This window comes from Pinus tabuliformis, chromosome 8, assembly GCF_031772625.1.
Source record: "Pinus tabuliformis cultivar Carrire ecotype Pingquan chromosome 8, CPIR1, whole genome shotgun sequence".
NCBI classification, from domain to species: Eukaryota; Viridiplantae; Streptophyta; class Pinopsida; order Pinales; family Pinaceae; genus Pinus; species Pinus tabuliformis.
In genome coordinates this window covers 1867563755-1867575941 of record NC_142294.1, presented here as the reverse complement: position 1 = coordinate 1867575941, position 12187 = coordinate 1867563755, and the positions used below count along the sequence as shown (strand labels likewise).

The following is a 12187-nucleotide window of genomic DNA, read 5'->3' as shown; positions in this document are numbered from 1 at the left end:
ATGTATAATCATAATTCCACAAGGCTTGGTAAGCAATAAGAAGCATTATTTCTATACAGTTAAAAAGTGGCCATAAAAAGATTTGACACAAGTTAGCAAGACTGATGGTCCCAATGCACAATTATTTTGCCAAATCAGAAGATACACATCTTTGGGGATGCACACTACTACAAATCTAGAAATATTTACATTAATCTAGGTGAAGAGAGAAATTCTCCTAGTTAAGCAGATAACTAACTCTCGAAATTCTTTTATGGCATCTCCGTCACTGTCTTTAAAATTTGAGAATTGTCGTCAGTAATACTTCCTTATGTCCAGCGTTTTAACATCTTCAAGGCTGCTTTTGGCTGATCCATTGGGACCATATGACCTGCATCATGAACCTGGTGCAGCAAAATAGAAGATTCCGTAAGGAAGAAATTATCTACTTGTACAACGAAATCAAAGATGATCATCGAGTGCCTTTTACCTTGAGAAAACTGAGTGGTCCATAACTGGTTATTAAACCTGCTTCCTTATCATCTACAAGGAAGGATTTTGTAGCTGCCTTTTTGAAATTCTCACTTCCAGACCAATCCATGGAATTCACCCATCTTGAATTGCCTAAAAGACACATAATTTGAACAATTAACTTTTCAATTTTGAAGATTAGACTGACAAGCCTGAAAAACACAACTGCAAATAAGTTAATAACAGACTTAACACCTAAATCATAAAGTCATTGTCCAAAACAAAAACAATATGTTATATGTATACAACATCATTACCTAACCAATTGCAAATGAGATCATATTCTCCTGCATAAACTGGTAACTTAACACCATCCTCCAAGAGTGTTGGAATGCCAACTTCCATATTCCGCATCCAGTCAGTAAGCATAGCTTCATAAACCAAGGGGCTACAGGAGACAAATTTTCGGCTGCCAACCCCCAGGGCATCCCTAACGTAACCCTGGTTTAAGTAATTCTCCATATTTGAAAAATCATAGCACAGGCCACCATTGCACTCCTTCCGAACATCATAGTACTGCAAAATATAAAACAAAATAATGAAAACTAATATCATAAGATATATATAAAACAAAAATGACAAACTACATTTTAAGATACAAAATGCTAATAAAATAAACATAATGTCTAGTTGCCCAGTATTTAGGATTTAAGTCTTACATTGATATTCCCAGCTAATGCCATAATGGAATTGAAAATTGAGGTGCACACCAAGTATGATGCAAAGCATGTGACAGTCCCTTTGGTACCTGGCAAGTTATCACACCGGCTATAATCAGAACCTACATTAAGAACCTTCGATAAAGGATCCAACATAAGATCAGCCGTAACCAGTTACTTAAAACATTTCACAAATAGTAACTAAGGATCATAAAGCAAACAACATTTAGCCATCAATCTTCTCGCAATTTAAAACATAGTAACAAGATTTCAATATGAACACATACAAATCTAGTTTAGTAAACAAAGTATACATCTCATAAATATGAAAATATGCATTTAGTTCCAAATTTTAATAGGATTTCAGCCCCATGAAAATATATTCCTTGAAATTTGATGACTAGTTTATATTTATAGGTGTCTATTTCTGAGATTTTTGGGTTGTTTTTTTACGGATTAAAGGCCTACAAGTATCAAATACATGAGATATATTATCAAAAATGATAAAAAGTGGACCATACTGCAAAACTTTTGTAAAAACACACAATAAATAAGAATGAACTAACTAGAGGAGGGAAAAGCATCACCTATGCAACATATTTTGAGATCCAGATAAGCCTTCACTAGTGTTATGGAAAATGCTTGCACAAACAACTTAAAAAATACATTGAATATTTCAAAAACCACATCAACAAACAAGCCTTCCATAGCGGATAAGTGTTCAAAGCCCTTAACACAAATTTTATGGATTGTACTTGCTCATTATGTACTGAAGCAAACACAGTTCAACCAAGAAGAATGCTAGATTTTCCATCTGAATAATAGATAGTACGACTATTCAGTACAATAGGGTATTATTAGGAATACAATAAAGAAAAGTAATTTAAAACATGAATGCTATATTTTATGAGGCATTTTCGAAAGTAGATTTGATCAATGCCACACAGGCTGCTTTCAACAATATAAAAAGTGGTGTCATTAAAAAATTTACCACTTTGTTGGAATCCCCTGCCTTTAGAAACCTAAGGAGGAATACATATGGCCGAGTGGGAACTGTAAGCTTGAAGTTTAGTTGCTTTAATATCGTAGACTCCTGCGAAGAGTTATTATCAATTGATCAGTCAATCTGAATGTTTGGAGACTATGTTGCAATCAATGACAAAGAATTATCAGTTAGAGCTAATTACCATGGCCACTATCTGCTTTGACATCCATTCATTTTGGAAAATGCAGATGAAGTCATTGACCTGTAGCCAAGTATAAACCATCTCTTATCAATATTGTTTTACCTATTATAATATAATTTTTGTGCTGATTCCAGCATAAAGCGTAATCTTTAGTAGGAGTAGATATTGCTGGTGTATGTACTTTTATACAGCCAACAAAGTGTTCTTTTAATTAGATATATACACATACTTTCTTACAGATGTCAGCAAGTCATCCTACATGTGGAGGACAGACTTCTTCATATTTGCTAGCTATAAACATTGCAGTGATAGCAAGTAATGGCAAATTCTTCGTTGCAATACTCTGAATAGAAAGGTATCTATCAATGATGTTCACAGTGAGATACAATGTCTCTGGCATTAATTCCAATTCCAGATGCACCTGAAAATTTTAAGATTTTGATGTCAGTCCTAAGAGATAGACCATATAAATCTCTTTTAGATCTAAGCTTGACAACAAATGGAAGTTGGAACTAGCATAGGAACAAAGTTGTACCTCCACCAACCAATCAATCACGACTGCTCTCATCTTTGAGTTGATTTTAACCTGGTTTCTCATATAATTTGTAGGTACGCAACTCACGTCCTGGGCATACATGAATGCCAAATTTTAGTTAAGGAAAATAAAACTTTACCTTCACCCTAACAAGAAACTACAATCATTGACCGAGAAACATACCTCAATTGTCCTGTAGAATTTGTATATATCTTCAACGTATTCCACAACTGCCAATTGGTTTTCAATGCTTCCATCATCAATGCTAGGAAGCACCTGATGGGAATCCCTGAATGCATCCTAAAATACATTCATCAAGATTATTAATCATTTTCAGCTGACTTACATCATAAATAAACACAACACTAACTTGAGCCTATCAAGATAACTAATCATTTTCATCCAACTTACAACATGACTAAAGACAAAGCTATCTTAAGGTTATAAAACTTGCTATTAATTTGGAGTGGACATGGATACTCTGGTCTTAAAGGACGAGTCTCATGGTTGGGTGGTCAAACAAAGAAGCAGCAGGAATTTCAGGTGAACCACTGAGGAATTTTATCCGCCAGGCAATGACCAGGTAAGTAGGAAAAAATCCCTTGGACATCTATTACATTATCTGCTAAGTTTCTTGGTAGGAAATATGTTCAATATTTTATATATTTCTACATAGGAATTGGGTGAGGAGTCTGGTTTATTTGAGTTATTAGCAGATAGCTGTATATAAATAGTGTTCTTTTACCCCTCAGTCAATTGCAAAACAAAAATTAGAAAATCCTGTGCGGTGGCAGAAATACCTTGAGCGAGGAAATTTAGAAACTGAGATTAGGGTTTGAGGACTAATCATAGAGATTTTTCTGAATAGTAAGTAGCTCGGAGCTGTAAAAGTTACACGCTCACTATAACTGGACAAGAGAAAACTATGAAACTGGAAATTATTAAGGGTTATGTATAGACCTGCACAATGGGTATTTTACCCCTAGGAGAAACCCTTGCCGGAACTAAAAGAAAAGAAGAATTTATCATGCAGCGGGAGGTAATAATAACTGGATTAAAACATAGTATGCAGAATCAATATTTAATCTCGGGGATGTTGTTAAGCGTGGGTTATGATTAAGGTGAGATAAGAAACCGGATGGCTATAGAAAAATATCAAAGGGTAGATAAATTGGAACTGTATTTAAACGAAAGTAAACACATTGATCCCTGATAACTCCCCATTGTTCAAAAACTAACTTTTAATGAAACTATAATAGCAACAGACAGTAAGCATATAAATGAATGACGGAAGCAGATAATTAAGCCTATAAACGAATGACATAAATGAATTAATATCTTCCATCCAACCCGCAAACCTTGGAACGAAATTATTTACATAACTGTGACAGAGCAGTAACTCAGATACTCCTGGAAGAGGTATTAGATTTGAAAGAGAGTTAATTCGAATGTAAAACCAATTACTGATAGCCAGTTTTGAGCGGGACTAAAAGCCGCAAATACATGTATATTCATATACAAGTCTGGAAATGCCGACAACAGAGTCAAGCAAGTTCTCCACGCAATTTTCTTTACCAAAACAGTAAGGAGGGTTGTCAATCGATTATCCACAGCCATAGGTCAATAGAAGAGACCATGCAAAAAAAAACTAAATTAAAGAATGACCATAAACTGCATGAAATCTGTAGAAAGCTGTAAACAATCCCTGTAGCTTGGGGCTATAATTACCAGTAAACACAACCATCACTTTTAGCATCCCATGTAAAGGAATAGAAACAATACTCTGATATAATACTTAGCAAAGCCCTGAGGGCTACGAATATCGTGATTAATAAAAGGAGTAAGTATAAGATGGTGTTTAAACATTACAATTCGATGAGTGATATACACCAAAGCTTTATCCATTCATATTCTGGAATAATACAGTGAAATTACAAAAAATTCTGAAAAGACGAGAGCATGTCCACACAGGTTAACACTGCTAAACCCTGAATCCTGGGTTAGTTTGGCTCCACCTGGAACCAAAATCCTAGTAACCAGAGAGGCGCAGAACAAGTCTGGTGTGACATCTTGCTGCTATCTACGACCAGCAGTGGAAAAGAGGTAAGACTGTGGGCCGTGGGCTGTGTCAAGAGGTACGAGGGAGAGAAACCCCCTCTGTTACCAGACATTACATGAAACCATCAACACCAGCAACTGTTCATGGAGTGATTGGAAAGAGCATACCTATAGGGAAGTTGGTAGAGTCAAAACGCTGGAAGGAGATGTCCTTTTTCCAGGAGCAGGCTCGGAAGGCTGGACAACACCTTGCCATGAAATTGAAACAAACATAGCATACATTAGTCAAAAACCCAAAACTCATTAAAAAAAATTACAGGAGCCGAGAGTGATGAATTCAAACACAGTAAGACCACATAATGTAAAGTTACCAGGAAAAAAAAACATCTAGACTGTGTATGTGATGCCTCCGAATGGTTGCTCAACGAACTGAAAAACCCAGGACGATCCTGCGGCAGTATAGAGTCGGAACGAGTTGGAGTTGGCTCACCAGAGCCTCTGCAGAAACCTTAGGAAGCCGGTCTGAGCCTTGTGTCATCGGATAAACCTGTGGTGGAACATCTGGGGCAGCACAACCCTTGGATGACAATCAATCCATCTCAACCATTGAGCAAGGCAGTGGTAAACGAAGGCGCAAACTCCAGAAAACTCCGAACCTCATCCCTTCATGTGGTTGAGCCAGCAAAATTAAATGCCATACCCAGGTGTTAAGTGTTGGCACTGCCAGTAGTGAACCCCCTGTACAGTGCATACGGTAGAAAATTGATTCCGGCATCGAAAGGATGTTAACCAAAACTTTTTCCCGTTGGACCATAAGTTCGGAAAAATTAAATCTAAACCATTCTTTTTACAGTAAATTAAAGCCCGCTTTATAGCGATATAAATATAAAACAAAAATTCATCCCGGGGTATGTGACAACTATAGGTAGTGTCTAGTAATTTTTTAAGGAGCATTCATCAAAACAAAGAAATCTAATGAACCATAATAAATATCATATTTATTGAAGGGATTTTATCATCATAAATTACCAAAATGTAATTTGAGTGACTAATAAAATTCTACTATTACAAATAGATAAAAAAATTCATTCCACATTCATATACACTTCAAGGTGGAATGTGCTATTCTTTAGTAATTACACCTTATTATCTTGAAATCTTTGCTTATGTAATGACTATCAATCCTTCACTCTTTATTTGATTATTGTGATTTATTGTAATTGTTTTGCATGTAGGTAAATTATTTAAATAGAAATGCCTCCAAAAAGGAAGGGTCAATCAACTAATTTTTTTTTATGTATATTTTAAAACATCAAAGACTTATAATGTTAAATATATTCCATATATACCTCATTTGAATGATGATGCTAATGAAGATATGAATGAAGAGTATTTTGTTGATATAGAAATTCTTGGCAATAAAAAGGAAGGACGCAATGGTGGATCTAGTAGCTCGAGGAGGAAGGCCTTCTCAAAACGTGAATTCCGAGAAGAGTGGATGATAAAACATCCTTGGGTGTATAGTATCAATGTTGAATATCACAAGACTCGTATGAAGTGTAAAATTTGTGGGAAATACAAGGCTCAAGGTCCATGGGGTATTGGAGATGGATTTAATACGATTCAATATGATGTTGTGAGAACTCATGCAAAATCCATTATTCATCAAACATCAACTCAGAGAAATTTGTAAGACACTGAAAGGTTTGAAAATCCCATTAAAGAACACCTAGTGGATATAAGTGAATCTAATAAGGAAATGGTCAGAACTACCATTTAGTTAGCATATTTTATTGCAAAAAAAGATATTTCAATTTTTACTTATGAAGATCTTTGTTATATTCAAATGCATCTACAGACGCCTAATATGCCTTCTTGAGTGGAGTATTCTTCCCACATAAATAGAAAAGAAGCTACTAAATTCATTCACTCTATATCAAATTATCTTGAAGAGGTGCAAACTAGAAAAGTGTTAGAAAATCCCTTTTTCTCTATAATGTTAGATGAAAGTATAGACAATGGTTTCAAACAACACCTTGTTGTTTATTCTACATATCTAGATTTAAAAGGTTTGGGCCCTCTAGTCACACAATTTATGAAAATGATTATTGTTCCTAGTGGGAAAGGAAAGACTATATATGATACCATCGTTAATTTAAAGGAAACAAGGTAGTTGGAAAATGAGAAACTAATAGCGATTTCGACTGATGGTGCTTCATCTATGGTTGGATGTGAAAATGGATTTGTCACACTGCTAAAGAATGATTTAGCGAATTTGATTGACAATCATTGCATTTCACATATTGAAGCACTTGTAGCATCATATGCTTTGAAAAAGATACCTGAGTATTTGTATGTTGAGACAATAACAAACAAGGTATACTCATGGGTTGGAAATTTAGCAAAAAGAAATAATAAGCTCATTTCATTATTAGAGATAATGGAATTAGAATCCTTGTAGGTTCTTCAAATCCATGGGATTCTATTGCTCTCTATTTTGAGCGTGTAGAAGAGAGAAAGAAAGAATTCATTGTATCATAAGGCAAGGATTTTTTTAATTCAATTTTGTTTAAAAATGTTTGCTGCTGTTTTGAAGGAGTTGAATAATCTAAATGAAAAACTTCAAGAGGATAATGTGGATGTCACATTTCTTGGAATACCTATTAACCATGCACTAAATACTCTTAAAAGATATTTTTGTATACTAAATTCTTTTGTAGAAGGTGTTTTACATCTTACTAAATTTTTGAAAGACTCCAAAGATGCTTTCCTTGAAAATGTTGACAAAGAGGGGAATACCCATAGACATGATTTTTTGTAAATTTCAATCCATGATGAACAATTGTCACAACCAATGGCAGCTTGCACTGAGGGCTCCCTTCAGAGTTGCATACAACTTACAAGAAATTATGTCCAAGCATTGATTGAGAGTTTCGATTCAAGATTTCGAGATCTTCATCTTTTTAATCCAACAAGATTGTTTAGTCCTTGTCATTACCCATAAGATATTTATGTCAGAGAAAATAGTGTAAAGCATTGGCTTGAAATACTTTTTTCACATTTGCAACATAAAACATGTAATGAAGGTGAAAATGAACTAATGTTTGATATTACAACTTGTAAAAGAGAATTATATAAATTTATTGATGTGCTTTATTTGAATAGAGAAGGATTCTTAATGGAAGATGCATGGAAAGTATTTTCTTAGACAAATATTGGCACTTTAGGTATCCAAATATGCTAAAATTATGGCAAGCAATGCTTGCCATACCAATGAGCACCGTCGCATGTGAATGAGGGTTCTCTAAGAAAAATATGACCAAAGATATAAGGATAATAAGACTATCAATTAACACACTTGATGCATTGATACATATATCATTAATAGGTCCTAACACGACATAGGTGAAATGGGAACAAGTTTATGACATTTGGCAAGTTGCAAAGGAAAGAAGGCTTTTTGACATGTGAGGATTATTAAGTTATATGTTTTTTTACTTTGCACAAAGTTTATGTATATATATATATATATATATATATATATATATAAATATATATATATATATATATATATAATATATAATATATATATGTATGTATATATATATGTATGTATATATATATATATATTATGTATATATATATGTATATATATGTATTTGTATATATATGTATGTATATATGTATGTATATATATATATATATATATATATGTATGTATATAAGTATGTATATATGTATATATATATATATACATATATATACATATATAACAATATATACATATATATACATATATACAATATATATATATATATATATATATATATATATAGATGACTTTTGTTGTCCTTTACTATATATACATATCTATATATATATATAAAAAACTTTTGTTGTCCTTTACTATATGTATATTTTTGATGAAGTAAAAGAAGTTTATAATATCTAGAGATGTGATCTTTCTTGAGTCTTCCAATATTGACAATGTTGTTGAGTGGCAACTTAATTGTTTGAATAGGTTCAAACATGAAAAGTATTTTCAAGAGTTTGATAGTGATATTCCACATCTCCTTCTCTTAGCTCTATACTTTCTATGAAGAGCCCTAAAGAAATTAGGTTGAAGGAAATTCCTACCCTTGCTTTGTCAGGAAAGAGCTAAGAGACTACTAGCAGCAGGTAGCCAAATTTGATAAGTAGTGAGGGTACATGCCAGATACAAAGCAAGGATTAATGAAAAGGAGTGTACTAACTATATACATATCATTAAACATATTTCATCCCACATAAGATTCCTTGCATCGTGCTTGGTTAGTCGTAAGATCATGTTGGTCACAACCTCTGTAGCTTAAATAAACAAGTTGTATTTCTCTTCATCTTCTAAGCTATGTAATAAACAAGTGAAAGGGAGAAAGACACGTACATGAAACAATGGAGTGACTTTCAGTTCTTGCAACCATGCATTTCATTGAAGACAGAATGATACAACAACGATAAGCAAACTTTTAAGCTACAATAAGAGGTGTATTTCAAAATATGTGCTTTGTTTTCCACACCTAGCCTCCAAAGGGTTATGCATCAGATGGAGTCTTCATGTGGTCCCGATATTCTATCATACCTTGGGTTCCTTGGTCTACTTATTTTTATCCTCAGCTCCTTGAGAGTCATCTATCATGTCATCTTTCTTCGTGGCCCCTGAGAGACATAATTGTGTATTTTCAGCGAGAAGTGACCGTTGCGGAATGAGGCCCTAGGAGGAAACATTTACAAATTTTTAGCTGGATGAAAGGCACTACTATTGGATGAGGTCGTGGGAGGACACATCTATGCAATTTTAGGATGCAAGGCAGATTGGGTAGTCAAGGGAAAAAACTGCACTATTTCTGGAGACATTGGGTTCGAGTTGAGGGAAGGACATTGGAGGAAACCACTCCACAATTTTGAACGCTAAGGGAGGTTGGGATTTTTATGCGTTGCACAATTCCAATAGGCAAGGGAAAATCTTGAGGGTTACGTATGTGAAGTGCGTAGTTCAGGAAAGTTGGTTGAGGCTAGGTTGATAAGGATACTCCGAAATTTGGCTAAGTGTGGGAGCAGTGGAACTAATGTGAACAATGATAAAACTTGGCTACAATCACACACTTGAAAACTTAGCGATACAACATAAACCATCTTGAACATATAACACATACTTCGCTTAATGAACAACGTTTGTGGCATCTTACAACAAGTGTGGCTCCGATGATAGACTTTGGGATGATGATAGATTGTGAGAAATGAGTTTGAAACATATCTATGTGGTGAGGACAACCCATTCTCATAAATATTTCCACTTGAATCAAAACAAACCTCCCTTTGCATGACAAGCGATAACCCACATGCCCAAAGATGCCAGATTCTATGTAAAAATAAAAGCGTGAATGACTCTTAAGATTGAAAAGGGGAGATTGAGATCATGATCAACTTACAAATAAGTGACTATGGAACAATTGATCACAATATCCATATTAGGCTCCAAAATTTAAGTGCAGGCCAAAATTTTCGAGGGTGTTGCGGCCGCTACAATTGAGACTTCACCTTCTTGGTAGCTTCTTTTTCAACCAGTGCCTTGAGTTCAATGAACTTGGAGACTGTCTCATCTTTCTTCCACATGAAAAATATCCAACACTTACGTGAGAAGTCATCAATAAAAATGACAAAATATTTGTGTCTAACAGTGTAGATGGTCGAGAAAGGTCCATAAACATCATAGTGGATCCTTTCTAGGACTGCATGTGCTTTGTTGTCCTCATCATGGAATGTGGACTTTATTTACTTTTGTAATGTACATCCTTTGCATATATCCTATTGCTTAAGTGCTCCTTTACATACATCCTATTGCTTAAGTGCTGCTACCCACTTTATGTGCTGGAGTTCCCTGTAAGATCTGGTTGATCATGTTAATTAAGATTTAAGAGTCCCCTTCAATTATGAATGGGAAGAATCTATTGTTCTGAGCCAGGAGAAGTCCTTGCCAAATTCCTTCTAATTCGCCTGAGTTGTTTGTATCCCAACCTATTGACCCCATGAATGTTTGGAGAACATTGCCCTTGTGATTTCTAAATATTCCCCCAAATCCTGCTTTACCTAGATTTCTCTTTGACGCTCCATCAAAGTTGAGCAGTACCATGTGTGGTGGGGGTGGAGTCCATTTGTCAGGTGTACCTCTAGAGGTAGGGATTTTCCTTAGGTGTACCTGCTCATGGTTCCACTAAAGGTTCCAGTTCAACCATATATTTTGTTCCTATGGTGTGGATGGGAACTCATCATCAAGCCACGTTTGGAGCATCAAGGTTTCTTGTATGTTTTGACATATATTGATCCATAGAACTTCTATGGGAGAGGAATGGTCTTTGATGATGCGGCTATTTCTCTCTTTCCAGATTTTCCACATGAGGAAACCTAGTATTAGCTTCCATAAGGCGTTTAAGATTTTGCTTTTATAAGTGTGAGGTGCCCAAGAATGAATAGTGCTGGCTGAACTCTCCTTATTTCATCCATCTCTTTGACATCTAAAGCTAACCTTCTCCCAAAGTCGGGTTACTAACAGACATGAGTTTAGGATATGTCCGGGTTAAAGTGCTCGATCCATCCTCTTAGGTATAGGCCTGTTGCGTTGAAGAAATATGGTCCTCCATCCAATACCTTGTTTCGGTCCTCCAAACAATTGAAAATGGTAGTAAAGAAGCCCTTAGGCCCTAACTGCAGTGTTATGTGCCCTTTTGGCTTCCATTTGGCTATGATCCAGCCGTGCAAAGCTTTCTCCGTTGGCCAAAGGCCTATGAACTTTCCTATCAAAGCATGATCCCTCATAAACTGGATCTGAGTGTTGATGCGCTGACTTGGGAGCTCGATTTTGGGTCTGTCAACTACTACTGGCTTGCAGGTGTTTGACATCACTCATGGTTCTTCATTTGTGTTGTTATTCGTTGGCGTATTTTCATTCTATGTTGTTGTATGTTCTGGATGGTCCATCCTGACATTTTCAGTCTTTCGTAGGCCATTTTCCGTATCAGTGGGGGGAGGCATCATGTCCTCCCCTTGAGGGGGTTCCATTTCGCAATAGCTGTTCCTTATTGTGTTGTAGTTGCCTTATGGCTGAAGGTTAATGGAAGAACAACGCAGTCTCTGAAGGTCTGCTAGTTCCAGAGCAACATCAAACGCTAAACGATCCGCTCTCCATTTTTGTTTTGACATAA

General features: G+C 35.4%; 2 protein-coding genes across 2 annotated transcripts; both read right to left on the bottom strand.

Moving 5' to 3' along the window:
• Window positions 1-237: 237 nt before the first annotated feature.
• Window positions 238-1298, bottom strand: LOC149243782 (serine carboxypeptidase-like). The gene is made up of 4 exons (XM_089367858.1): window positions 1170-1298; window positions 768-1026; window positions 470-603; window positions 238-383 (listed from the first exon to the last, which is right to left on the bottom strand). The coding sequence occupies exons 1-4, from the start codon at window positions 1191-1193 to the stop codon at window positions 309-311; spliced, it is 492 nt and encodes a 163-aa protein (XP_089223984.1). The 5' UTR covers window positions 1194-1298; the 3' UTR covers window positions 238-308.
• An 804-nt stretch (window positions 1299-2102) lies between these two features.
• Window positions 2103-5487, bottom strand: LOC149243781 (cyclin-B1-1-like). Its single transcript, XM_089371308.1, has 7 exons — window positions 5380-5487; window positions 3075-3191; window positions 2892-2981; window positions 2631-2777; window positions 2357-2416; window positions 2206-2262; window positions 2103-2117 (listed from the first exon to the last, which is right to left on the bottom strand). The coding sequence occupies exons 1-7, from the start codon at window positions 5485-5487 to the stop codon at window positions 2103-2105; spliced, it is 594 nt and encodes a 197-aa protein (XP_089227434.1).
• Between the last annotated feature and the right edge of the window lie 6700 nt (window positions 5488-12187).